This window comes from Sebastes fasciatus, chromosome 8 (assembly GCF_043250625.1).
Source record: "Sebastes fasciatus isolate fSebFas1 chromosome 8, fSebFas1.pri, whole genome shotgun sequence".
Lineage (NCBI taxonomy): Eukaryota > Metazoa > Chordata > Actinopteri > Perciformes > Sebastidae > Sebastes > Sebastes fasciatus.
The window spans coordinates 2973163-3000104 of record NC_133802.1 but is presented as its reverse complement, the minus strand read 5'-3'; the positions used below and the strand labels follow the sequence as shown (position 1 = coordinate 3000104).

The 26942-nt window shown below is 41.9% G+C and overlaps 2 protein-coding genes and 1 long non-coding RNA gene across 5 annotated transcripts in view; 1 reads left to right on the top strand and 2 right to left on the bottom strand.

The window, feature by feature from the left end:
* ptpn11b (protein tyrosine phosphatase non-receptor type 11b) overlaps window positions 1–14022 on the top strand; it is a 63676-nt gene extending 49654 nt beyond the window's left edge. For both annotated transcript variants that reach the window (XM_074642841.1, XM_074642843.1), the window contains exons 13-16: window positions 21–172; window positions 4706–4806; window positions 4936–5065; window positions 9636–14022. In XM_074642841.1, coding sequence (XP_074498942.1) covers window positions 21–172; window positions 4706–4806; window positions 4936–5023 — 341 coding nt within the window. In that variant the 3' untranslated portion in view covers window positions 5024–5065; window positions 9636–14022. The remainder of the gene's footprint in view (window positions 1–20; window positions 173–4705; window positions 4807–4935; window positions 5066–9635) is intronic.
* LOC141772157 (uncharacterized) lies at window positions 1715–2760 on the bottom strand. Its single transcript, XR_012594864.1, has 2 exons — window positions 2359–2760; window positions 1715–2254 (listed from the first exon to the last, which is right to left on the bottom strand). It is a non-coding gene; the product is annotated as an uncharacterized LOC141772157 (long non-coding RNA).
* Window positions 14023–16050: 2028 nt separating the features above from the next.
* rnf223 (ring finger protein 223) lies at window positions 16051–26555 on the bottom strand. 2 transcript variants are annotated; one of them, XM_074642844.1, is made up of 2 exons: window positions 26049–26555; window positions 16051–18419 (listed from the first exon to the last, which is right to left on the bottom strand). In XM_074642844.1, the coding sequence occupies exon 2, from the start codon at window positions 18324–18326 to the stop codon at window positions 17616–17618; it is 711 nt and encodes a 236-aa protein (XP_074498945.1). In that variant the 5' UTR covers window positions 18327–18419; window positions 26049–26555; the 3' UTR covers window positions 16051–17615. The 2 variants fall into 2 exon arrangements, with proteins under 2 accessions (XP_074498945.1, XP_074498946.1); XM_074642845.1 differs by lacking the exon at window positions 26049–26555 and adding an exon at window positions 18506–18739.
* Between the last annotated feature and the right edge of the window lie 387 nt (window positions 26556–26942).

Genomic DNA, 26942 nt, shown 5'->3' with positions numbered 1-26942 from the left:
TGTGTACGTGCGTGTTCTAGGTCTAGATTGTGACATCGACATCCCTAAGACCATCCAGAGGGTGCGGCAGCAGAGGTCCGGCATGGTGCAGACAGAGGCCCAGTATAAGTTCATCTACATGGCTGTGCAGCAGTACATAGACACGGCTCAGAAGAGACTGGAGGAGGAGCAGGTACTCCACTACAACATTACCTTCCAAAAGAAATTAAAATACATCAAATAACACCTTTATTGACTCAGTAGTGAAGGCTTTAAAATATTTATGTAAAGTCATGTTTGAGTTTACAAGGCCTGAAGGCCAGTACGGTGTGTTATGCTATAACAGCTAGAGCACTGAGGTAAACATCAGTATGGAAACTACTTCAGCAAGTTTTAAAGTGCTGCTCCACTGCTGGATGTGGATGCCTTCTGGGACTATTTCGGGAGTAAAGTCAAATCGGAGATGTTGGAAAATAATTTCTGAAAACGTGAAAAGACGGTGAACTATATAGTATTGAATTGTGGAGTTAGACTGTTTTTGTGTTCAAGGTTTTTTTTGGTCAGGCCTGAAATCATGGCCCCTCCGCTAACACTATATAAAAACTAGAGCACATAGCATCAGAGGTTGTCCAACTCAATCGCGAGCTACAACATTTACTTACCACAGCCTACAGTTTGAGAGCTAGTATGGGTGTACTGGCCATCTGGCATACCAGGACAAATCCCGATGGGCCGTTGGACTGTCAAAAAATCCAGAATTTTTTTACCTAGTGTCCAGCCCAAGCCCCCAGGAAGAGTGCAGGCTTTGAAGCAAATTTTCATAGTGGTCAAATGGCGGTACTACAACTTCCGTGTCCGTCACGTGATGCCATTGGGCCCAAAAATACTTTTTCCCATAGACTTACATTGGGAAAGGGACGTCTGTACATCAGCGGATAATTTATTTTTTAGGTAAATCAACTTCCCAGAACGAACACTTGAACAGCCCTTATTTAAATCATTAGGTCCTAAAAGTTGTAAAATGCACTAATAGCCGAATCCAGAGTTATTTCTCTTCCTCCATTTATGTAAAGGAGACCCAGACTGAGGCTGGAGCGAGGGCTGGGAGGAGGAGTTAAAGGAAAAGCTTCTGCGCCTGCTCTACAGGCCCAATGGATGATCCGGGTACTTTATCACCCGGCGGTCGAGCCATTTTGGCTTCATGCGCCACTGAGCAACTCTACAACGCTGTATCCAGTTCTCTTAAAGGTCACCTATTATGCAAAATGCACTTTTCCATGTCTTTTAAACATCAATATCTGTCCCCAGTGTGTCTACAGGCCACCATAGTATCATAAAAGACCATCCTCTCTCTTTTTCTCCTCCTCCGTTTGTCCGGAAATGGGTGCAGAAAAAAAATTCGCTTTTTTCCTTGTATTCTGACGTCATTTGAGAAATGCAAGCCATGTAAGGGTTTCCTGGTCGAACCAGAGCAGAACCTTCAGTAGCTGACCCCGCCCCACAGCGCGTCACTGTCTCCTCCTCAACCTAACTTGAGCAAAGTAGCTCCTGTTAGTCTGCAAGAACCAGCAGAACTGTCATGTACTCCCATCATCTAAATATAACATGTTCTTTCACAAAGGCTTTATGTAATTACACTGTTTAAACAGATGATATTTATATATTATATATATTTGATGTCATGCATGTAGCAGAGTACAGGTAGTAAATAGTGACTTGTAAGCAACACAACACATTTCTGTTTCACAGTCAAACTTTATTTGAGTAGACAGATGACAATATTAATTATTCACAGCATTTGTAATCATCTCACCTGTTAGTTAGTTATGTTAACATGGTACAGGAGAAAGTCTTCAGCTCTGGTAAACTACAGTAAGCTAAGCTCCGGTGGTCTGTAGTCATGGTAACACAGAGACAGCTACTACTGTAAATAATATACCATTACTCTGATCTTCCATACATTTATCTTTTAGCAGAAATAATGAACTGACTACTGTTTCACATCTTCTATTTTCCACCCTGATGGTCGCTGTGTTTACACACCGTGTCATAGCGGTAGCATGTAGCTAACCCGTTAGCATGTAGCTACATGCTAACGGGTTAGCTACATGCTAACGGGTTAGCTCTGTATCTCCATGTAAACAGAGCTAACCCGTTAGCATGTAGCTACATGCTAACGGGTTAGCTCTGTATCTCCCATCTGCCCACAGCTGTCTGCTCTCAGCTGTCTGCTCTCCTCTGGGATGATTCTGTCGGTCATTTCTCACAGATGGATCTGTAAAGACAGACGTAAAACAGAGCGTATGTTTACAGTTTACAGAGTTGATACATGAGGTAAACACTGAGCTAACTAACAGAGATATAAATAGTATTATTTACCTGAGAGAAACCGTCAGGAAAACCTGGAATCTGGACCGCAGATGTTCATCATGTGTCGCCGATTTCTGATCAGATTCCTCCGGTAACGTGCGCTGGGTGAAGTTTCTGGTTTATAAACTTTAAAGTGGTTTATAAGCTCTATTCTAGCTCCTCTCTCTCCACTCCTCTCTCTCCCTGCTCTCAGGCCGCGAGGGGGGCGGGGAGGGTGACGCTGTGTTGTTGAGGACGTTTGATTGACAGAAAACGCTGACCAATCAGAGCAGAGTGGGAGGAGACAGAGGCTACAGACACAGAAATCAGCACTTTTGGAAATGGGCTGAAACAGAGGTTATAGAGACATGCTGGAATACATGATCTGATTGTTTTTTTGAGAAAAAAAACTTCAGAGACATGGTTTGGAGGTGTCTGAGACCTATAATAACTAGTTTAAATGGAGTATAATATGTGACCTTTAATACATCCATGGTCCGGCCCTGTCTGTCTCTCACCGGCCCTGTCTGTGTGCCTATCTTTCAGGGTACGCATGATAGCGTGATGCGTACATGTTCCAGGACTTGGCTCACTGGCCAATCACAACCAAGTTAGTTAACTTGTGCTTACGTCATTGGCCTCTGCCGTAGCCTACTTTACGCTACTGCTACTGTTGCTGGCTGTAAAACAGTGGAGAAATTGTTTTGAGCATCACAACCCTCACAAAATGACTCGTTTTGTCATCAGTATTTGATCAGTTCCATCTGATAACATTTCGAAAGTCTAGAAAGAGCCGCACGGTTGAATTAGTTTATCTCCATTCAAGTTACCATAGGGCTAAACGGGAAGTTAGCCGGTTCAAGTTAGGCTCTGGTGTGAATGCTCTGCCCTTAGAGCATGTGCATTGGCATTCCACAAAAGTAGCGCGCAGCAGTGAGATGGCCAGCAAGAAGTGTCGCATATACTGTACATTAGACATGCGTGGATCCGCGTGTATGCATAAATCATCCACCCGCTACCCAGCCGAATTAATTATTTTCTCAGATTTAGACCCGCATGGAAAATTTCACTCCCCCTCTACCAGTCCCTTTAGGCTGTGTTGCTTTTTAAAATGATGTATTGATGTATGAGTGTTTATTTATCTACTTAGTTTGATTAAAATGAAACCATGCGCACAGTAATGTCACTACAACAAATATCGTGGGACATTTAAGCAGCAAAAATAAAACCTGTAGTTATAAACTTAAGATAAGATAAGATATACTTTTATCCTGGACTCCGTCCAACACAGTTACAAACACCAAATTAAAACAATAACAAGAATAAAAAACGATTCCACACAAGACAGGGAAACAGATGTTCCAACAACATACACAGTCCACGTACATAATGGCACATACCATCACACACACGCATGGCAGGTGTTGCACCCAGGTAGTGCACTGCACCGTCCACCGTCCCGCCCATATTACACAGACAATAGCCCAATATTACACAGATGCAACATATTGCACTGTCCCTATTTAACATATTGCACTGTCCCTATTTAACATATTGCACTGTCCTTATTACGTTATGTTACAAGTTGTTGAGAAGTTTAATAGACATCGGCAAGAATGAATGTTTGTAACGGTTCAATCTGCTCCGTGGGACTCTATATCTCCTGCCGGAAGGTAAAAGTTGGTACTCCTGATGTAAGATGTGAGTTGGGTCTGACACAATTTTCTGAGCCTGTCTGATGACAGACAGCTCATAAAGCATCTGGAAGGTATAGGGTGGTTTTTGACCTCCATAATCTTCATGGCAGTCTGCACCAGGCGAGAAATCTGTGACCTCATCTGCACGGTCAGGTTATCATACCAGGCCGTGATGTCATATCTTATGAGATTTTCCAAGACAGCCCTGTAGAAAAGTAACATGATCTTCTGCTACACTCCGTAGAACCTGAGTCTGCATAAAAAATACATCCGCTGTTGAAGTTTGGAGCAGAGGTTTCCAAGGTGTACCTTCCAGCTGAGAGTGTTGTCGATGTGGACCCCTAAATACCTGTATGAACAGACCTGAGTGATAGATGTATTTTTGATAACCACAGGCCTGAGGTCAACCACCATCTTCGGGGTCAAACACCATCTCCTTCTCTTCTCTTCTCTTCCTCACATTCAACTCAAGATGGTTGTTGTCACACCACTGCACAGATTTCTCGATTTCAGAGGAATAGTCCATTGGGCTGCTATTCATTTTACAGAGGAAACAGAACTTTTACCCTCTGAAATAATCAATGAAGTTCAGACATTCAGGTCTTAAAGATATAGGACAGTTTGTGGGATTTTTGTCCTGTGAACTCAATCTGCCTCTTATCATGTTGTCCCCTTTGCAGAGGAATAAGACGAAGGAGAGGGAATATTCCAATATCAAATATCCCCAGATGACCAACTCGAGGTCCAAACCCAGCATGGCATCCTCATGCTCTTCTTCTGTGTAAGTATAACACATAAAGTGGCAACCGACGTGATTGTTAAACATGTGATCACAGAACATTAAGTAGAAAATGGGTTCAAGTTGTTTATTTGTTTGGTCAGTGACTATTTTTGCTGTGTGTTATTGTAGGATGACAAATGATGATTCGTCGAGTGTGTACGAGAACATAAACTTTAAAAGCCCTCAGACGTCTTTTAGCAGTAACACCAGGAGATAAAACCACGGCTGTCGACCTCCACATCTCTCTGTCTGCCTCTCTGTAAGTACTTCATACATTTCATACTTACATAGTTTTTCTTCTCACTGTGTGCTGTGGCAAAATGCCACTCAGCCTCTTTTTTAAAACTGCTTTTGTTTTGGTATTTTCCCCCCGCAAAAGTGAACAAATCTGTCAGAGCATCATCCCTCTTGCTGGAGAAACATTTTTACTGTAGCACTGTAAACGGTCTGCATTAAAGTTGATGAGGTAGGGTAGAGTTGTTGGTGTTATAGTTTGGACCTAACTTTTGTTGGAAAAATTAGAGCTTTGATTTAGCTCTAGCTTAAAGGTTCCCTGAAGACTTTTAGACCTCTAGTAGCGCCATGGAGGCATTATGTTTTGGGTTTGTCCATCCGTCCGTCTGTTTGTTTCTCTGTTCATCAGACCCATTCTCGAGAATGCAATATCTCAGGAGCTCTTGGAGGGAATTTCTTCAAATTTTGGCACAAATATCCACTTGGACTCAAGGATGAACTGATTTAGATTTTTGTGGTCAATGGTCAAGATCACTGTCACCTCATGTCCGTCCCATTCTCTCGTGAACGCGATATCTCAGGAAGGCCTTGAGGAAATTTCTTCAAATTTCGGTAATTCTAGTTTGTTATATTTGTTGAGATTTTCTTTACATCCTGACAGCAATCAATAAATCAAATGCTCTGACAAAAAAAAAGAGGGAAAAATCCAGCATTTGTGGCTGTCACAGGACTGTAATAAGCCCATCCAATCATTTCACATTTCCACCTGCCTGTTTACCTCCCTGCTGGCCGGCCTGCCCTCACTCTGCACTCATTGCGCGTCACCGTAGTCTTCCACAAGTTGCTAGCTTGACAGCTGTGAGTACTAACAATAGCCATGTTTGTTTTTTTACGTTCATTATGATATGTTTACGTTCATTAAGCATTTTAACCGACTAACGCTATCGGTTAAAACGGTTAAAAGAAATATTTATAATTAATTAAAAAGCTGAGCGACTCGTCACTTTAAGGAGAAATGCTGGTCCACCTTAACAGCCCATCTTAAGAGGCGGAGCCAGAGTTGCAGGATACAGGAAGTCGGCTCCGGTCTGTGGCTCGCTTGAGTGGATGAGTTGTAGTTTCGTAGCATTTATTCAGCGACAAATAAACTGTACACACACTGCTACACCTACGATCACAGCTAGAACGCCACCAACAACCTCACACTCACCGCGGACACTCGTTAAAGTTACGTAACGCTGACAGACTGTATGTGTGTGGCGGCGGCGGCGGCGAGCAAGAAGCCTCCGGCAATGCTAGAGCTGCTAACGTAGCACAAATACACACACTGTTTATCGGGCAATCGCTATCGTTAATCCAGGCAGACAGAGTGCCGTTACGCAGGGCAGACACACAGCTGACAACCTGCTAAACTAAACTAAATGTGTGGTGGAGACTTTTACTGGGAAAGTGGCTGCATGTCCGCGACACTACACGCAGCATCGTAGCTCCTAAGTTAACGCTCCCGGACGGTGAACTGGGTTCTCAGTTGTCTGTTGTGCTCGTACACTGCAGCTGGCGCGAGGCACAAATCTTGTCGGTTAACGAGGGTCGGTTATCGATTTAAGAAAATTTTTCAAAATGAGCATCCCTAGTTTGAAGCTAGTGCAGCTCGCTACTTTCATTGGAAAAGAGTTTGCAACACTGGGCTGTTTTTTTTTTGGTTGGATCATTTTTAAAATGTAGCGTAATCTTGCTAGTTTCTCAAGATTACCAACCCCTAGCTGTAAGGCTTGACTGAATTTTTTTCCCTAAAATCAGAACTCAAGATGCTGTTAAAACTTTTACGCTGATTCAAGACAAGAGAGTTCAGTTTCTTCCAAGGAGTCAAATTCATTTTGTAAGGGTAATGTTCTCTCTTTTATGGTTCAAATTATAGAGTGCCAGGAGCGGCTGAGCTCCCTCAAAAGAAAACCTGAGCTCCCCTTAAAGCAACAAAAGATTCAATTTACTCAAATTATAATCAATCTTTCTATTCTCACAGGCTCATTCTTTTCTCTCTCGTAGTGATTAATAAAGCAGACAGGAAAGCCAGCAGTGTTTAAGTGTGTGTGAGTCATGGCTTTGGTTTGGGGTCAGCACAAGCCATAAACTGACAGTATTTTAATCACCACTGAATGTATATACATGTATTATTACTAAGGATGTCCATAATTAACCGTTAACCAACATTAAGCATTTTAACAGATTAACACTATCGGTTAAAACGGTTAAAAGAAATGTTAATAATTAACTCAAAAGCTGAGCGGCTCAGAGGAGCGGCTCGTCACTTTAAGGAGAAAAGCTGGTCCACCTTAACAGCCCACCTTAAGAGGCGGAGCCGGAGTTGCAGGATACAGGAAGTTGGCTCCGGTCTCTGGCTCGCTTGAGTGGAGCGGATGAGTTGTAGTTTCATAGCATTTATTCACCGACAACTAAAGTGTCCACACACTGCTACACCTACGATCACAGCTAGAACGCCACCAACAACCTCACACTCACCGCCAACACACACACACGGTCTGTTGGATACTCGCTAAAGTTACTCAGACTACGTGTGCGGCGGCGAGCACGAAGCCTCCGGCAATGCTAGAGCTGCTAACGTAGCACAAATACACACACTGTTTGTTGGTCACTCGCTATAGTTACGCCGGGCAGACACACAGCTGACAACCTGCTAAACTAAACTAAATGTGCGGTGGAGACTTTTACTGGGAAAGTGGCTGCATGTCGGCGACACTACACGCAGCATCGTAGCTGCTAAGTTAACGCTCCCGGACGGTGAACAGGGTCCTCGGTTGTCTGTTGTGCTCCTGCAGCTGGCGTGAGGCACAAATCTTGTCGTTTAACGGTTAATAATCGGTTAACGAGGGTCGGTTATCAGTTAAGAATTTTTTTCAAAATGAGCATCCCTAATTGCTAATCAAATGTGAATACATGTAGAAGAGCATTATTTTCCAAAACTAATTTTGAAGGAGGTATGATCACTGCAGTGGACTGGACACCATGCATTAACAGAGACAATACACTTAAAACAAGACTTGTGAAAATGATTTTTATACGATGCATATGTACTGTATATGTGATTGTGATGACACTTTTGGAAAACGTTTATATGACACAAAGACTAAATAGTAACATATATGCCTATAGGGGGGCACCATGCATGAAAGGGGTTAATGGAAAAGTATGAGTAGCTGTAGCCTCAGGTGGCTCCAATGACCTCATCCGTGTCAGTTGCTGCAGACTGTCCTCGCAGCGCTCAACTGGAAAGTAATTATTTGCTATGCCACGTTAGGCCATGTGTGAATAAGATGGTGTACGTTTCTGATAATTGTTTACGCTGTTATTGTGGGACGAATCCGCTGGGTACTTTATTAGCATGGTAATGCTAGCAGCTCGTTAAGACGGTGAATCAGCAATATGTCAATGTTTATTTGTACATTTACTTACAAAAAGAAAAGTCAAAATAAACAGTAAAGACAACACACATGCAGGTGGGAAGAGTCAATAGGAAAGCATGATAGGAAAGCACGTGTCACTTGCTGCCACTGTCCTCACGGTGCTCAGCTGAAAAGTGAGATAGTTCTTTGAAAAGAATGAAACAACCAGTGGTGCGCACTCTTTTGAAAAATGTTTATACAGGCTTTGACACACAGATTAATACACAGACTATTTGTAACATACTTACATACAAAGGTACTTGTAGTTGGACACCACGCATGCAAGCAAGGCTATTTACGCATAATCACATTGTGATATATGAGGTAGTTGCTAATGAAAACGCAATCATATGTTGAAAACAAATTCAGTTTTAAAGATCCAATATGTAATATGTTTAATACAATAAATCATAAAATGACCATGATATGTTATTAGAGATTAAAGGGGACATATGGTGCTCATTTTCAGGTTCATACTTGTATTTTGTGTTTCTACTAGAACATGTTTACATGCTTTAATGTTTAAAAAAAACTTTATTTTACTCATGCTGCAACAGAATTGTGTTGCTAGGCAACAGCTTGGGTCCATGTGTACTTCCTGTCAGCTGATGACATTCACATACACTGCAACCAGGAATAAACTGGGACACATTTAGAATGTTTACGTTTAAAACTGTGTAAAGGGTCTAAATATTGTATATTTGTGACATCACAAATGGACAGAAATCCTGACAGCTTGTTCCAAATGCAGAGTTTCTGAATACGGGCTGTGTGTATTTCCCTGTGGATTGAGCGTTTCAATACGTTCACAGTATTTATATAGGACTTAAGCCTGCTTTATAATTAAAAAATCTTGAAAATCTAACTTTTTTATAATATGGGACCTTTAAACCTCACATGCAAAGGTATACAATACAGGTTGTTGAATTTCTGACGGATTGAAAGCAGTGAACTAAAATAATTTCAAATCCAAACACACGTGGCCTCTAGATAACCTGGCAGGTGTAGCTGCAGCTGAGTAAATGCTGCTCTTAGCTCCATATCTTGAATTCCATCAGATCCCAGTGTTCATGATTCAACGTGACACCAGCCATTAACTCCACTTGTCTGCCTGTCTGTTTGTGTTTGCTTCAGTTTCAGCAGAGGTGTCGCTTCATCAGCGCCTGAAAATCCCTCATGGAGAGGAGGGAGGGTGTTGCTCTGACTGCAGCCCACATCAGTGGACCCTGCCTGGGCTGAAGGTGGCGAGCTGAACCCCCCCCCACCTCCCTTCCCTCTCCTGCTGACGTCCCGCTGGACCTCTCTGTCTGGAGTCAAACCTTACCCTCCATAGAGGGGATGACTCTATAAGCATAGCACTCTCGCTCAGGGCCCTCCCCACTTTTCTCCCCTCCCCCCAATCCTCTCCCTCTCTTAACCAGCGCCAAGTGCCTTGTCACAGGATGTGTCTGTAATCTAGCCTTCCCCAAACCTGCTGTTACATCTCTACTGTTACTTTTCCAAATCCTGGAAATCCAAGTTGATGTGTGAAACGACCAGTTTTTCCTCGGGGATGACGGATCTTAAACACGGAGTCTGTCCTGGTCTGAACTGAGCAGAGCTGTACAGGATCCGAGAAGAGGTCAAAGCTAAGCTGTTTGTCCGCTCGTCGCCAGAAATCACTGTGTCTCGCTATCCCTCTTTCTCTGTCTTTGCTGGCTTTCATTTGAACTCGAACCCAAGACTGTTTTTTACGGCATTCTGTCTCCCCAGCTGCGGTGGTTATTAATGTGGCCGCTTAGTTATAGCAAGGACAGTTATGTAACCTGCAGCAGCCCCCCCCGCCCCCCCGAGGCACAGGGAAGGCAAGCAAAGCCCTCTTCTTTAAAAATATTTTGACATAATAATTTCAGGTGTGAAAGTGGACTATTTTCAGGGTTCTTTTTCTCAAAGATGTGACTGATCTGTCAAAGTGACGTCCGGCAAAATCCATATCAGCTGTTCTGTACTTTATTAGAACTGGAGGCCACTTTTGGTTCTTTCTTGTGACACATCCGTCCTCTCCATCATCTGAACATTACCTCCAGCTGGTCCCACTTTCAGTACAGTTTTTTGTCTGTCCTTTTCATCAGCTTGTTTTCATTGTCTTGATGTTTTTGTTGATAATGCGTATAACGTATAAGATGTTGATTTTTTAAAAATATATATATATATATATATTTATAAAGGAGCATTATGGTGGAAGAGATCACGTTTAAGCACATTTGTCTAAGCAGCATCCCCAGCGCTAAGTTTGATTTGCTGATGGATTATAATAGTTTCAAGTCCACATTTGACAGGAAACAGGTGCAGAGGATTCCTGAACGGGTGTTTGGGGGGGTTGAGCTCGGCTGACCGCCGTCTCTCTCAGCTTCGTTTGACTGGCTGTCCTCGTTAATCAGCAGGTCTGATGCAGTTCAACATCTGTCGGAGGAGATCGTCGCAAGGAGACAAGGGAAAGGGGGGCGATTACAGTGGGCCAGATGGCCATCTGCCCCGAGATTGAAGAATAGATTTGTCTCCAAAAAGTAATTTAGAAGATGGCCATAATCCAGGCTTGATGATAGCGGGGCGAGTAAGCCGACGTCATTGATGTGATAACGAAGACGGTGGTGGCCGTGGAGCACTGAGCCCCTCTGCGCTGTCTGGCAGATTGCTTGCTATTTTTAGTCTCCAGGATCAGCACCAAAATATCCTCCTAAAATACAAGTGCAGATGCGTTTGGTGAAATCTGACCTAGCTCGTTTCAAATGTAATGACGTAATGATCCTGAAGTCCTTTTAAAACGAACAATGTCTCTCACAATGGGAAGATGTCATGATAATAATGTGTGTTCAGTCTACCTTTTTTTAATTTAAAGCATTAAAATAAATGCGCAGCACCTGTTGGTGGTGTTTGTGCTCGGACCATTCCTCTTTCTCCGCCAGAAATGTTGGACTAACCAGGTCACGGACACTCAGACTGGACTCGCCTTGTTCTCTTCAGTCATAAATTGGCCAGTTTCTGCTGCTGCAGCTTGGGATTCTTAAAGGAACAGTGTGTAGCATTTCAGCACTGCCGCCTCACAACAAGAGGGTCGCGGGTTCAAACTCGGCTTGGGGGCCCTTCTGTGTGAAGTTTGTATGCCCCCCCCCCCACGACCCAGAATAGGATAAGCGGTTACAGATAGATGATAGATAGATACAAATAGAAGGATGTTTTCATTAGTGTGTAATCACCTGAAACTAAGAATTGTTGTATTTTCATTAGCTTAGAATGAGCTCTTCATATCTACATAGGGAGCGGGTCCTCTTCACGGAGTCCTCCCATTTTTCTACAGTAGCCCAGAACAGACAAACCAAACACTGACTCTAGAGAGAACCGTTTTGCATTTTTTACGTTACCTGAAGGCCACCGTAGTTCTCCGACACGCTTGTGAAACTGCAGTAACGTGAGCCGCAGGGTGCAAAGCCGTGATGCCGCCAGTCACCGTCTGACATCCATTGCTCCTAACAGCCCGGACACACCAGGAACGTCAGCAGCGCGTGGTGGCTGCGTTACCTGTTGTTTTTTATTTTGGCGTCCGTGTTAACAGGTTAGAGCAGCCACACTGCACGCGCGTCTCAGTTGCGTCTCTTCTACAGAATAGATGTTTGTCCTATTTTTGACGCCTATTTTTGAATTCATTAATTTGTTAACACAAGCCTTTTATTCTGAAATATGAGCAGTCAGTGCTGTGGAACATGCAGTGACTTGGAGAGCTCCATAAATTGATAAAGTATGGGGTTTAAATCAACACTTCCTGCTTTCATTTCGAAATAAAAGCCCTCAAACGTTTTTTCTGTGGACAGAATTCCTTCATTTGTTAACACAAGGCTTTTATTCTGAAATATGTCCCGGACAGTGTTCTAGAACATGCAGTGACCTGGAGAGCTCCATGAATGAATATAGTACGGCATTTTAATTGTGGATTATTACTATTATTTACAAATTACCACACGTTTCTTAACCTTTCTCAGTCTAAAATAAATATAAATGATATTTATAATGAAATGAAATGGTCATTAAAAGGCAAACTCTATGTAGAAAGAAAGGGCTGACAGCAGCAGCTGCAGCAGCAGAAACGCAGCTGAAATGCAGCTGAAGCGCAGCTGGTGTGAGCACCCGACGCGTGAATCACGCAGCCACCACGCCACGCAGACGCCACGCGCTCCTGACGTTCCCTGTGTGTCTGGGGCTTTACCACGGTTTTGCACTCGGCGGCTCATGTTACCGCAGTCTTGGAAAGGGAGGAGTGAGTGGAAAGATATTCAGTTGGTTGCAATCTGGAACCACACTACTAGATGCCACCAAATTCTACACACGGTCCCTTTAAGAAATGTGATTTAAAATACAGCTAAGTGTGGTCGAAATGTACTGGAGTAAAAGTACTGTCATAAACTGTAATTTGATACTGTTGACCTTGAGGGGGATATTAAAATATAGTTATAGTGTAACCTGCAGCAGCCATATCATCCTGTGACAACCAAGTTGTTTATTTTTTTTTAAGGTCTTGTGATTTTCAGTCACACGTCCGTCAGAGTTTTCCCCATATAAATTGTTGCCAATGTGTTTTAATGGTTGATTTCTTATGTGAATAAAAGCTATGTTTTATGACCTGTTTGGCATTGATGCCACGTGTCAGTGAAGGCCTACATCTGTCTAGAAATATGCTGCACCACTTGATGTACTTCAGTTGAATTTGGACAGTGAAGATGTTTGGATTCTTCTGTTTTTTTCCTTTTGTCTTTGTTTCCCATCTGAACTGTGATCTTTGTCCGATGAATGACTTTTATGGTTTTGTGTCTGTTTCTGAACCATCTTGCGCTGTGGATAATTTAGATTTTTATTTCACTTTGCCTCTATGGGTCAACTTTTTTTATGATATGGTGTAACATCAATACTTGAAAGTGTGAAACTGCTGAATCTTTGGCCTCAGGCTGTGTGTGGATGTCCGTTGGCTGTGGAAGTATTTTTGGTAGTGCACTAGACTTTTCAGTGTTTTTTTTTTTTCTCGTCGATGTTTCATTTCAAATTGTACTTTCTAATTGATTGTTTTATCCACTCTTGCATTTTGTATTGTGTCAGAATTATTATTATTATTATTATTATTATTTGGTGTAATTTCACCATCGATAAGTACATCTTGGCTCTGAGTTGAACCAGCATACATGGAGGTATGCAGTAGTAACACGGTATTTTCTTTCTGCTTGTCCTCTCACATTTACTTGAACATGATGTCGATGTATTTTTGTTTCGATTCCTCTGTTGGTCGCAGTATGCCTGAAGTGAGTAGTGGTATACTGAGTAGTGGTATACTGATGGCTCTTCCCCTTTTTCCTCTTCTTGCACTGGCTCTGCCCAGACGCCTTTTTGCTGTATAGGCTACAACTGCTGATGCAATGAGCTGCCAGAAATGGCAAGAAAAATGATTTATTATCATATAGTTTAATAAAAATCTATGATGGCACATTGTTAAGTTACACATGCTTGTTTCTATTGTGTTTGCTTGTGAATAGGGCTGTCGGTCGATTAAAATATGGCATCGTGATTAATCACAAATCTTTTATTTGTTCAAAATGAACCTTAAAGGGAGATTTGTCAAGTAGTTAATACTCTTATCAACATGAGAGTGGGCAAATATGCTGCTTTGTACAAATGTATGTATATATTTATTATTGGAAATCAATTAACTACACAAAACAATGACAGATGTTGTCCAGAAACCCTCACAGGTACTGCATTTAGCATAAAACAATATGCTCAAATCATAACATGGCAACAGGCAACAACAGCTGTCAGTGTGTCAGTGTGATGACTTGACTATGACTTGCCCCAAACTGCATGTGATCATCATAAAGTGGGCATGTCTGTAAAGGGGAGACTCGTGGGTACCCATAGAACCCATTTTCATTCACATATCTGGAGTTCAGAGGTCAAGGGACCCCTTTGAAAATGGCCATGACAGTTTTTCCTCACCCAAATTTAATGTAAATTTGGAGCGTTATTTAACCTCCTTTGCGACAAGACAATATACGGTTGGTACCAATAAGGTTTTCTAGTTTCATATGATGTATGTATATCTTCACTCTAACTTTTAAACTGAGCCTGTTACAAACGTAAAAATCGCAAGTTGTGTTAATACCTTAAAGAAATTAGTGGCGTTAAAACAAATGTGAGTTAACGTGTTAACTTTGACAGCCCTACTTGTGAGTCTAGAGCAGTTTTTTCTACTGGGGGGAAGGAGATGACAAATCCATTTTTGGTAAAGGTTCCTGTGCCCCCCCAAAGTGGAAGAAAGATCAGTATATGAAGCCTGCTTCCTGTATCTTGCCCCCTGTAGTGGAGCAGAGAACACAGGACATTGTGTTATGAAGCTGTGTTTGTGTTGAACCCTGCTGTGTGGCTCGCCATCTTATCCGCTCTGGGTTGTCTCTTCAGTAGGAAAAGTGCTCTATACTGTATGAACTGCAGTTGCGATGGCCGAAAATATATTGGTCAATGAACCCAAGTTAATAATATTAATATTGAAAAGCAAGACAGGAAATGCATTCCAGAAAAAAACACCAATTTAAACGGTAATGACAGATTATTTCATGGTTGAAGTGGCCTGTAGAAATGGTGCTTTATAACTCAGGATAAAACGAAAAAGGGGGATAACACAAGAATGGGTTTGAAGTTAGTGCTGGTTTAACTGTTATTTTCAGCATTTTAACACAAGCCGCGTTAAGTGTTGAATAAAACAGTTTTATGTAGCTGCTACCCACGAGGAAATAGGCTGTTTATTCTGCTTTATTGGAGAGAAGGAAAACTTCATAATAGGCATCTATTTTGAAAATAGATGTTTAAATGCCCCAGAGCAAAATGGGGACAACTAACAAGAAGCTTTTATTCATTCTTTTACACCCAATATTTATCAACTTCTTTTTTTTTTACCTTTATTCATTTAGGAAGAACCCATTTTATAGCCATGACTGAGCCTTTTTTCATTTGTATCTGCATCTATTGGTTAACCGTGTTTACTGGCAGTTATCACGGCGCTTCAGGAAGTAGCACTTTTATTACGGCCACTCCTAAAAGACTGTTAGAATTTAACATAAATGTCTTATCAACCATGTGTCACAAGTGAGCCACTTGGAAAACCCCCACTCCAAACTTTTCCTTTATCTGACGCACCTCATCCAGGAATAAATAAAGGCAACTTCCTGTCAAGGCGAAAGGAGGGCTAGGCATGTGTTTAAGGTGGAGATGGGAGGAAATGACAAACAGTGGTCAATAAATGGCTCGACTGGAACTGCAACTTGACCCAGTTACCAACACTTCTTTTTAATTTGCGTTCGACGTCAGGAGCTGTGTTATTTGAGGGGAGTTTACTATACCTGCTGTTCACACAAATAAACCACTAATGATGCTCCAGTAAATCTAGTTTTTAGAATGTCGAGAAAATGCATGAACACGACAAATCACAATCAAATGATATCAATCTAAATAATTAGACTGTAATGCTCAAATGTTTCGTTATTTCCCAGAAACACGTTCTGAGCTCACTTTTTTATTGTAGTTCTGTAAACAAAGACATATCAAAACACACAAATCAAATGTACAGTATGAATTTAAGTTCATGGTCGGCACATTGGGTTTACATTCTTTTTCTTTTGTGAAAGACCTTTTTTTCTTACCATAAACTTGACTATTTGTTGTTCTTTAGCCAACCAGATATTTGCAAAGCAAAGTTCACAACAGCAATTGGAGCATTTGTCCTTGTTTTGTCTTGGATACGCCGTCACTGAATGTTGAGCACAAATCAACCCACTCCAGTTCTCTGTTATCGGACACTCTGCCAAATGTCCGAATATGACAACAAATCCCATCGAACCAGTTTGATCTAATCTCAAACTGCAGGTGGAAAAATGTGGATTCTGTCAGAGTTCATCTTTCAACAACTCTTGGTTGTCATGTGTCTTTACAAGATTGTATTAACAGTTAAAGCAGCAGTGGGTAGAAATGGATCAAATATGATTAAAAAAAAAAAAAATTATTTTGCACAGTAGTGCATGAGACAGGTAATCTGAAAAAAATCATGTGCCGCTCTGTCCTCCGGTGTCCTCCAGTGTCCTCCGGTGCTCCTAATGGCATCTCCAAGATTTCACAGACCGGAGGAAAACAACCAATCGGAGCCGAGCTGGAGCCTTGCCGTCTCTGAGCAGCTGTCAATCACTCACTAACTCCGATCAAATATCAAACTAGGCAGCGCTGATCAAATATGAATTAATATTCTGTTACTGTAATGTCTATTTCTCGCATAAAATGTTTTCAGAAACATCTTGTAGTGTACTGTTTGGCTGTAAAATGACGAAGTTTGTGACCCGGCAGCCATGTTGACATCAGTTGAGGAAATATCAAGCACCGCCCACCAGCCGGAGCACAGCCAATAGGAACGCTCGATGGGAACACTCTCTCTCTGAAATGACCTGTGATTGGCCAAAGTCTCCCATCACGGGCTAGATTTTTTTAAAGCCTGAAAACAGAGCCATGAGGAGGAGCAGAAGTCTAGTTTTCTCTCAGAACACTTGAATTACAATATGCTGAAAGGTTATTATGTAATTTTTGCCCAATGATGCCATAAATATACTGCCTACTGCAGGTTTAAGTAATGCACTATATAATGTACCAACTGTTGAGAAGGATAACTTAGATAACTTAGTTAAAGCTGCTATGGGTACAATTTTTGTGATTCCAATTTAAAAATACAACATAATTCAAATGAGTCTGATGACATATGACACAAAAACACCAAAGTCCAGTGAAAATTGGTTCAGTCTGTGTTGCTTTCAGCCATTTCGTCTCTGTCCCCTGGTGGGGTCTGCCACAGTGTCTTTTTTTTAAACCAACACCAGGGGGCACTAAAGACAGACATCTAAACAGCCTACACATAGTGGCTTTAACATCTGTGGTTAAAAGTCTGACGTGTTGACAGTTGTGTGTGGCAAAACAATGTACAATTAGCAAAAGTGGAATTATGCACAAAACATTTACAAATTCTGTATAGTTCCAGTGAAGTCCAGTCAGTCTATAAGTTTACTCTTTCAGACCAGGCAGCCTGGTGAAATTAGTGTCAGGTGTTGGTGTGGTGGGGCTGGGATGGACGGGTTCTCGCATACAGCGCATGTTCCCTGTGCTGAATACACACTGCAACGGCCACAACACTACCACGACCAGCAGCACCATGAGCACGACGAAGAGCACCATCCTCTTCCAGTCCGCCAGCCGGTCCAGCAGGCCAAAAGTCCGGGGCTGCGTCTGGATCGGAGCGTCCACCGTCTTGCTGGCCCCGATGTCAATGCAGATGCAGAAGGCCTTGGGACTGTCGGGGGCGCCCGAGCCGGCGTCGTGCACGGAGCTTTTGTAGCACAGCTTCTCCCCCTCCAGCCACACTGGCTCCTCCTGCTGCTGGTGGCTGGGCAGCTTGCAGAGGACCTCGTGGCTGGTGGTCAGGGCCGGGGGTCCCTCCTCGGGCAGCGCTGTGGGGTGACGACAGAAGGGGCAAGAGAGGTGAGTGCTGCCGTCGGTGCCGTCCTGGTCCGCCAGCGAGATCGCCATGAGGCGGGAGAGACACTCCAGGCAGAAGGTGTGGGTGCAATCCAGCTGCTTGGGTGTTTTGAAGACATTGTCGTAGGTGTTGTAGCAGATGGAGCACTCTGGCTGGCTCATGACTGACACCTTCTTCAGCTCTCCGGCAGCGTTCTGGGGGGCGACCTGCATGTGCCAAATCTGTGGAGGCTGTTCCATCTTCAGAAATATAAGCTCTCCTTTGTCGAGTCTGCCTTAGACCCGTCGGTCCTTTCTTTCCTCTTCTCGGTCTGTCCTTAACTTTGGAATTACCTGAAAAGAGAAGTACAGATTAGATTTCATATTACAGACGGTATCTCGCTGCCTGTATCACGAAAACTGTGCAAGCAAATACAAACCATTTTTTCAGTCATGTACAACCAAACAATCCCAACAAGTTAACAGGATTTCAGTCAATCAGTGCCCTTTTTATACAGCCAAGTCGATTGTTGAACCTTGAACTATTTTCACCCACACACAGAGGAGCACACGTAATATCTCAAAGCTGACAGGATTTTGGTCTGTCAATGAGTGATTTAGTCATGGGTGTGATGCAAAATGGGGACAAATGAGTCAAATGAAATTTTGGATTTAACGACAGTAACAAGCACAAACAGTCTGTGACGTGCCAAGACAGGAAGGGAAAGAACAACATCCACCCCATATGTAGTGTGGGCAGCACTGACCGTCTGCACGTACAGAGGGTAAGTGTTTAGTTAACACTCAGTTATAAAGAGAACACAATAAAAGATTTTCCTATCATGATTCAATTTTAATCAGGACACGGACCCTGAACAAGAAAAAGCCAAGACAAGCCATATTCAAGACCCTTGAATGATAAAAATGATAAACCTTGGTTGGTACAATTTAGTGTTGTGATGTTTGACCAGTGAATGACTCGCAAAAGCTAAATGGGTCGGCTGATTGAGCCTAGCGATGACGAGCAGGTCATTGTAGACATGTTGACACTGGGGGCTTTTTGTTTGCTCATGACCTGAGCATAACTTTATGGTCCTCACAGTCTAATTGAACATAGCGTAATAGAGCGGTGCAGAAAAGAGTCCAAAAAAACCCAGAAATGAGTTAGCATTTTAGCACTTCTGGTCCGATCGTCTGGAAGCCAACAGGTTTTTTGAATGGCTTTTTAGTTAGATGCCTGAAATAAGGTCCTTGGTTAACACAAGCTGAAGAGATTTTAACATTTTGTTCTACGATATAAAATACATCAGTAAATATCCCACTTGTCATTGTGAAGCTTTTACGTGTCTTAAAAAAGACGGTTGCTAACAAGTGGCTAAATACATTTACAGCCTTGTTGTGTTTACTAGCGCTCATGTGACCGTGGTGTGGTACGTTTATAGCCTAACGTTAGCTTTTTACTTCTGCCGATTGCATTTACACTTCAAAAATCATAAAAGTGGTGTTCTTTTGTGAACATTATTATCATAAACGTGTGTTTGCCACAGAGCTTATTGCTGCAATAATCCAAAAGCCAATGGAACCCAGGGCGATGCTAACTTCCTGGTTGGGCTACAAAAAGACCTAATCCCTGCAGCACGCTAGAGAGTTCAATTGATTTTTGGATTATTGCAAAGAATAAACTTTGTGTCAAACACACTTTTATGATACTTAGGTTATTTTTGTATTGTTCAGCAACATAATCTTCACAAATGAACACCACTTTTATGATTTTTTGAAGTGTAAATGCAATCGCCAGAAGTAAAAAAGCAAACTTAGGCTACAAACGAATTATACCACGGTCGCATGAGCGCGAGTATACACAACAAGAACGTAAAGACGGAGGAGGAGTCAGCGTGATGACGTTTAGTAGTCTTATTAAGCCACTTGTTAGCAACCAGGTTTTTTAAGACACATAAAGGCTTCAAAATGTGTGGTATTTATTGATGTATTTTATGTCGTAGAACAAAACGTTAAAATCTCTTCAGCTTGTGTTAACCACAGACCTTATTTCAGGCATCTAACTAAAAACTCGTTCAAAAAACCCATTGACTTCCAGACGAGGGAACCAGAAGTGTTAAATGCTGACTTATTTCCGGGTTTTAGGACTCATTCCTGTCACACACTACTGATGAGGAAGGAAACGTTCTGTACAGTGTTGGGTTCAGATAAGCCCCAAAAAGAGCAGCTTTAACAAATATTCAAATATTTCAATACAGATGGTGAAAACTCAAAGTCTATGTTATCGAAGCAACGATTAAGCAAGCAAAACCTGTGTAAATTTACACTAAAAGAGTATAGCCCAAGTGCTATCTTGCTAGCTATTGTAAGCTATTGACGTACACTGCTCCTGTTAGCTTTAAAACCCTTAAACACCATGCTGGAGACACCTTATCTTTAAGGTTTCGCTTGTATATTCTTTTTTCACAATGACTGAAAAAAAAGCCAAACTTATCAACACATTCATATTCATGTAGCTTTTCCTAGTACTGCGGGCTAACAGTAGCTAAACTGTAAACAGTGCTTCTGAATAGAGTTTTCTAAAGTTTACTGGACATGTTGCATATAATGGTATCCAGGCAGCGAAGCGTGCAAACGTCCACCAGCTGGAACAGCGAGTCCTTGGGCCCTTCTTGCATCGAGCAGCTGATGAAAGATTGTTTCGGGTGAGTTACAGTACGTGGCTCTACCTGAGATAGAATCAGGGATACACACAGGCTGCTTTGTTAATGTGACTTTTTGAGCATGTGTGTGCAAATCTGTATATCAGACAGCAGAGTACAGGAAATTTACAGAAGCTAATAGACCGGGTTTCGGGTCACTTTAGGTCACCTAGACTAGGTTTGAATAGTATTAAAGTGGCAGTAGGCAGTATATTTTTGGCCTCATTGGGCAAAAATTCCATAATAACCTTTCAGCATATTGTAATTCAAGTGTTCTGAGAGATAACTAGACTTCTGCTCCTCCTCATGGCTCTGTTTTCAGGCTTTAGAAAATCTAGCCCGTGACGGGAAGACTTTGACCAATCACAGGTCATTTCAGAGAGAGAGAGCATTCCTGTTGGCTGTGCTCCAGTCATGTGACCGGTACTTGGCGTTCCTTCAAGCCATCTCAACCTGATCTCAACATGGCTACCGCGTCAAAAACGTTATCATTTTACAGCTAAACCGTGAACTACAAGATGTTTCTGAAAACATCTGAGGAGAGAAATAGGCATTAACGTAACATAATATTGATTCATATTTGATCAGCGCTGCCCAGTTTGACCGTTTGGTCAGAGTTCAGAGTGATTGATAGCCGGCTCTCATAGACAGCAGCTGGACAGCAGACCTCAGATCAGCTCTTACTGCTTGTTTTCCTCCGGTCTGTGAAATCTTGCAGATGCCGTTAGGAGCACCGGAGGACACCGGAGGACACAAAGGGACATGATTTTTTTTCAGGTTACCTGTTTCATGTTCTATTGTCAGGATATAGCGACCGTTTTATAAAAATAACTTTTTTTTAATCATATTTGCTCCGATCTCGCCTACTTCAGCTTTAAGTCTCAGGTCTTTGAAGACCAAATTACTGCTTCCCTCTGAGTATGGCCCTCCTTGCCTAATTCTTTTAGATTTATAAGGATATCACCTGGTAATAACCTGCCTGCTGGTGTTTTAGGTATTAAGGCCCTAATTTGAAGTACGCCGTGTTAAGGATGATGGATTGTCAGGGCACAGGTGTTCTCCTCTCCGTGCCCTCAGGGCTGCTCCTGCCCCAGTACTCCCATCTACACAAAGTCCCTACTTGTTCTCCGTCTAATCCCTCCATCTACCCTTGAAATTCCTGCTCCGCCGACTCTCTCTCTCTCTCTCTCTCTCTCTCTCACTCTCACTCTCTCTTCATCTCTACTGAATTCAAACACGCTTTAGTGGGTTGAGGACAGATTCTTCTGTATAATTACACCTGTCTTATCAGTTTAAAGCCTCCCCTGATCACTGACCATGACTAAATCTCCCTATTGCTTGAATTCTGTTATCAGGTGTGGTCATTTGCCGGAGCCTCCTGTACTACGTATCCAGATAAAATTCAACTAACCACGTTGGACTATTTTTATTAACTGCACCTCACCAACCACTAAGAAGAAAGTACCTATCAGAGCGCAGCTGACTGAAAAACTTAAGAAAGTCCTTTGAGCATTCATAATTTACACAGTGTCTGCTTAAGTGTGCTAAGTGCAGCTTCAAGAAATGACTGGTGGACAAATGGGAGTCTCTTATAACAAGTGCAATTAAAATTTACTACTTTGCTTATTCACTTTAGCTGAGAACTGGATGGTTATTTTGTTCAAATAAAGTAATTTATATTCAAATAGACAGGAATAAACCACAGTCAGGTGCAGCTAACATTGCCTTTGGCTCTCTAAAGCTATGACAATTGACCTAGCCTATTCATAGTATTGCAAAAAGTGTTCACACCCATAAAGGTTCATATCAGGTTAATGAGTATATGTTTCACGTCTTTGACGCAGAGCCGACACTCTAACCTTTTCACATTCTGTTTATAATGTAGGTTCATTTTTTGAATGTTTTAAACTGAACTAAATTCTGGCCACATCTTTCATGTTGCACCTTTAAAAGGAGAGCTGGTTTCCCAAAGCCCCAGGCCATGTTAACTGTAGAACGAGCACTAAGTAAATAGCAACCAACCGTGCACTGAACAACATTGTACTTTGTTGTAGGCTTGTAGGTTTGTCCTAACAGTCCTCAACAGAACACCAGACTTGAACACACTTGATATAATGTAGTTTTTCATAAATTCACCAAAATGATTCAAATACATTAACAGCCTCTTAGTTTGACCATCGTTTTACAGTTTGAAGATAAAAACAATGAGATTAAATTCCAACTTGTAGGCACAGGTCTAACAAGTCCTACATGTTCTTAGTTAATGTGTTTTATAGTGATGTCAGAGCAATTTCCCTATCTCCAAGACAATTTTCTCCCATGGTAGACATAGACAATAAAGTAACCTTAAAGGGGAACTATGCCCATTTTCAAAATTCATACGTGTTATTCTTATGGTCTCAGGCGGTCCAAAAAATATTAGTAAACATGAACAACTCTCGCAAATTCAAAAACTAGAGTGAATAAAACTCAAACTTGTGATGTCAGAGGGTATAAAGTCTGGAGCTGCGACAATGAATTGGAAGATATGTTAAGATAACACAGAGAGCATCCAGAGGAATGTTGGGAGTATATGGGTACACCTCCTGTTTCTGAACTGAGAACACTATAATAGAATGAAGCTCATTTGGGTATAAAAAAAGAAAACAAACATGCTGTACGTCCAAGAAATCGGTCTCCCATTCATTGTCTATGGAACAGCTCCTGTCTTTATACCCAATGACATCACAAGTTTGAGACTTACTTATCTGGTTTCTGGCTTTGACAGAGAGTAGCTCATGTTCACAAATATTGATTGAACTTTCCTCGGCCGTAGAAATAACATACTAAATAAATAACCAGCACATTATTTTCCTCGTACTGTCTGCCTGAATATACCTGAATATACTCTGTCTGAAACGCTCCATAGCTCATTTCAACAGAATTTCAACGGAATTGCGTTGCTAGGTAACAGTTTGGGTCCATGTTTACTTCCTGTCAGCTGATGTTATTTACATACACTGCAACGGGAAAAAAACTGGTACACATTTAGAATGTTTACATTTAAAACCGTGTAATAATCTATGTATTGTATATTTGTGACATCACAAATGGACAGAAATCCAAACCGCTTGTTTCAAACGCACAATTTCTGAATACAGGCTGTGTGTATTTCTCCGTATATTGAACATTTTGATAGTTTAACAGTATTTATATAGCACCTTAACCTTTATCATATAAAAGACATGAAAATCTCACTTTTTACAATATGGGACCTTTAAACTTAACATCTGCTTAGCTTTGTGTTCGATGTAACCTCTCCTTTGGGAAGGCTAAACGTGTCCTCAGTAGATCTCTGTCTCTAGTGATTTGGTAACACATTTACCTTCTGTCTTAGCTAAAAGGTCACAGTTTTTAATCAGCTGGCCGGTCACAAGGAATGCACCGAATACATTCCACAGCTCTAAACTCCTGCCGATCTTATTTACAAATGCAAAAAATACGCTGATTGTATCATTATCTGACCCTCTGATAATCTTTCACACATTCCAGACACATTTGTGAGACTGCACTGGGAAAAAAGTTATTAATCTCTGCATTGATGAAATATGTCCCTTGGTGTTCAGAAAACGAAGGAATGGATGGATATGAAACTTCTAGTGGTGGTGGAGAGATGCTTGTCGGGTAAACAGATGTAGTTTCACACTCTTAAAGTGAGACTATGTAAGTTTTGAAAGGAGAAATAACTCGTTCTTTCTTTTTGCAAATGAAAAGTTGAATTCATGAGCAATAAAACGCACCCCTGCTCAAATCCATACTAGCTTGCTGCTACAGCCTTACGTGACCAGTAGCTTATGGTGGCTAATGTTAGCTCCTGTTAGCAAACTTCAGCTTGATTCAGTTCACTGACTTGACAGATTTTTTTTTTTTTACATGTGCTGCTGTTACGGTATGTTATAGCATTTATCATTGTCCAGTAATTATCATATATAGCCAGGGCCGGCTTAAGGCATAGGCCATATAGGCGTTGGGGGGCGCTGGTCGCCCTCTATAAAAAAAATAGATAAATGATTTATTTTTTTTAAATGCCGGTGGGCGCCCTTTGTCATTTTCAAGAAACAAAGAAATACTCTTTTCACCCCCTGCAACTCTCTTTCTCACACTTTTTTATCCCAGTTATTTGTTAATAAAAGCGTAAATGGTAGTGAAACTGACTAAACACTTAAAGCCAACAGTATCAGGGACCAATTGTCTGCTTAGCTAAAGTTTCAGTCTGGCTTTAAGGTGGAGAAGGTCTAATTGCATATGTAGGCTACTGCCTATTTACACAACAACAGACTGTTTGAAAGCAAGATGTGAAAAGCACATTGAAGCCATGCTGTCATTTTTTTTTTACAGTGGAGGAAAAGTTTGGGGTCAAACTGAAGGGTCGTACAATGTACAGCAGAGTCAAATATTAACTCAGACTGAACCCAAAATGCCAACTTCAAACACATACAACCTTGTACAGCATTCTGCTTTGTGCTTCAATTTACGGTCCCTCGTTGCTATCGGTGGCACGTTTTTCCTCACCTGTCCTACTGACCGACTAGTAGAACCTACAAATCACAGCCTGTCGGTCACGAGACCTAATTCTAACTGAAGCGTTCTTTTAAAAGCTTCACGTAAAACACTAGTTTCCTTCTTTCAGCCCTTTGTGTCAGGCTCAGCTGTGTGTGTCTACACCTCAACTGTCACCCTCAAGGCTGCCCTACCTGTTCTCAGTTTGAAAAGTAAATGTAACTTGATCTACCTGCCGTTTGAACTGGGGGTGGGGTGGGGGGGTTGGATACTGCTGCTGGCAGTTTAAACTGAATGGAAGGCCGGGTGAGGCAACTACAGACCTGAGCATGTTACAGATAGCACATGTGTAAACACAACAGACAATGCAGGAAACAGTATGCAGACAATCCTAACTGAATATACGGAAAGCTACTCATGAAACATGACTACTGACGCGTGCAGCTGCTGCTGGGGGTTCTGTTGTATACAGGTCATGATGGATGTAATCCACCTGCACTCTCAACTGAATAAAGTGAAATAAATAAATAAGGTTAAAAGAAATACCTCAGATGAATTCTCTGAAGTTTTATTGGTATTTGGAAAATCTTTCCACTCACAGTTCTTAAAAAGTGTTTTCACATTTATGATTTTTCACTTGAATGAAACGCTTTTTCTGTCTTGTATTCTAACAGCGAGCCACAAACTGGTATAAAAAGCACAAAGGCTCAAGACAACATTTAGAGCAAAAGGTTGGGTTTACCTGTTAACTGAAGAAGATATCAGATGATCCTCTCTTTATCTCTCTGGGTTCAGCTCACTCCCTTTACTCTCCAAAATGGGTTTCTCTTGAGTGGAAGTCTTCTTTGCTTCTCAGATGCCGGGAGGGAGTTTTTGGTTGTAATTGTGCCTCTGCCCAGGCCAAGGTCCTCCTCTGTACTGGTCTGAATACTCTGCTGGAGTCACAGGTGTGTGTGTGTGTGTGTGCGTGTGTGTGTGTGTGTGTGTTCAGAGGCTGTGTGATAGCTTGCTGTGTCAGTATCAGCTCTGGGTCCTCCTTCCTCTGCGTCTGTTGGCCGGTATCACCTGCCCTGCTCTGTCGGCTCCCTTTTTAACTCTTTATGCAAATGATTTGAGACAGAGCTTCGGCCCTGAGGCGGTGTCTGGAGGTGTGGAGGAGAGGGTGTGGTGTGGTGGGGTGGGGTGGAGAAGCCTAAAAGTTACAAAGGAGAGTAATACACATTCTTGCCCTCTCACCAGTCCTCCCGGTATCTTTCTATGTTGATGTCTTTCTCTTCTCTCTGCTCACCTCTTTCTTCTTGTCCCCCCCACCCTCACAAAAACACACCCATAATACAAATACCCCCCCACCAGGGCCGGCTCTTTAGCCCTTTTGGTGCCTTATAGGTGAAATTCAGATTTGGATTGGGTTAACCCCCCCCCCAGAACCCTAACCCTAACCCCGTAAACCGCAACACACATCAGACATCACAATGCTTTTAAGACAAAAATAAAGATTTTTATTTTCACAAATAACTGTATTTATTATATCATTAATAAACAATTGGTCTTAAAAAACCATATTGTTGGCTAAAAAGTGTTTAGTCAGTTTCATTACAATTTACACTTTTAACAAATAAGTGCGTCCGGGCAGATG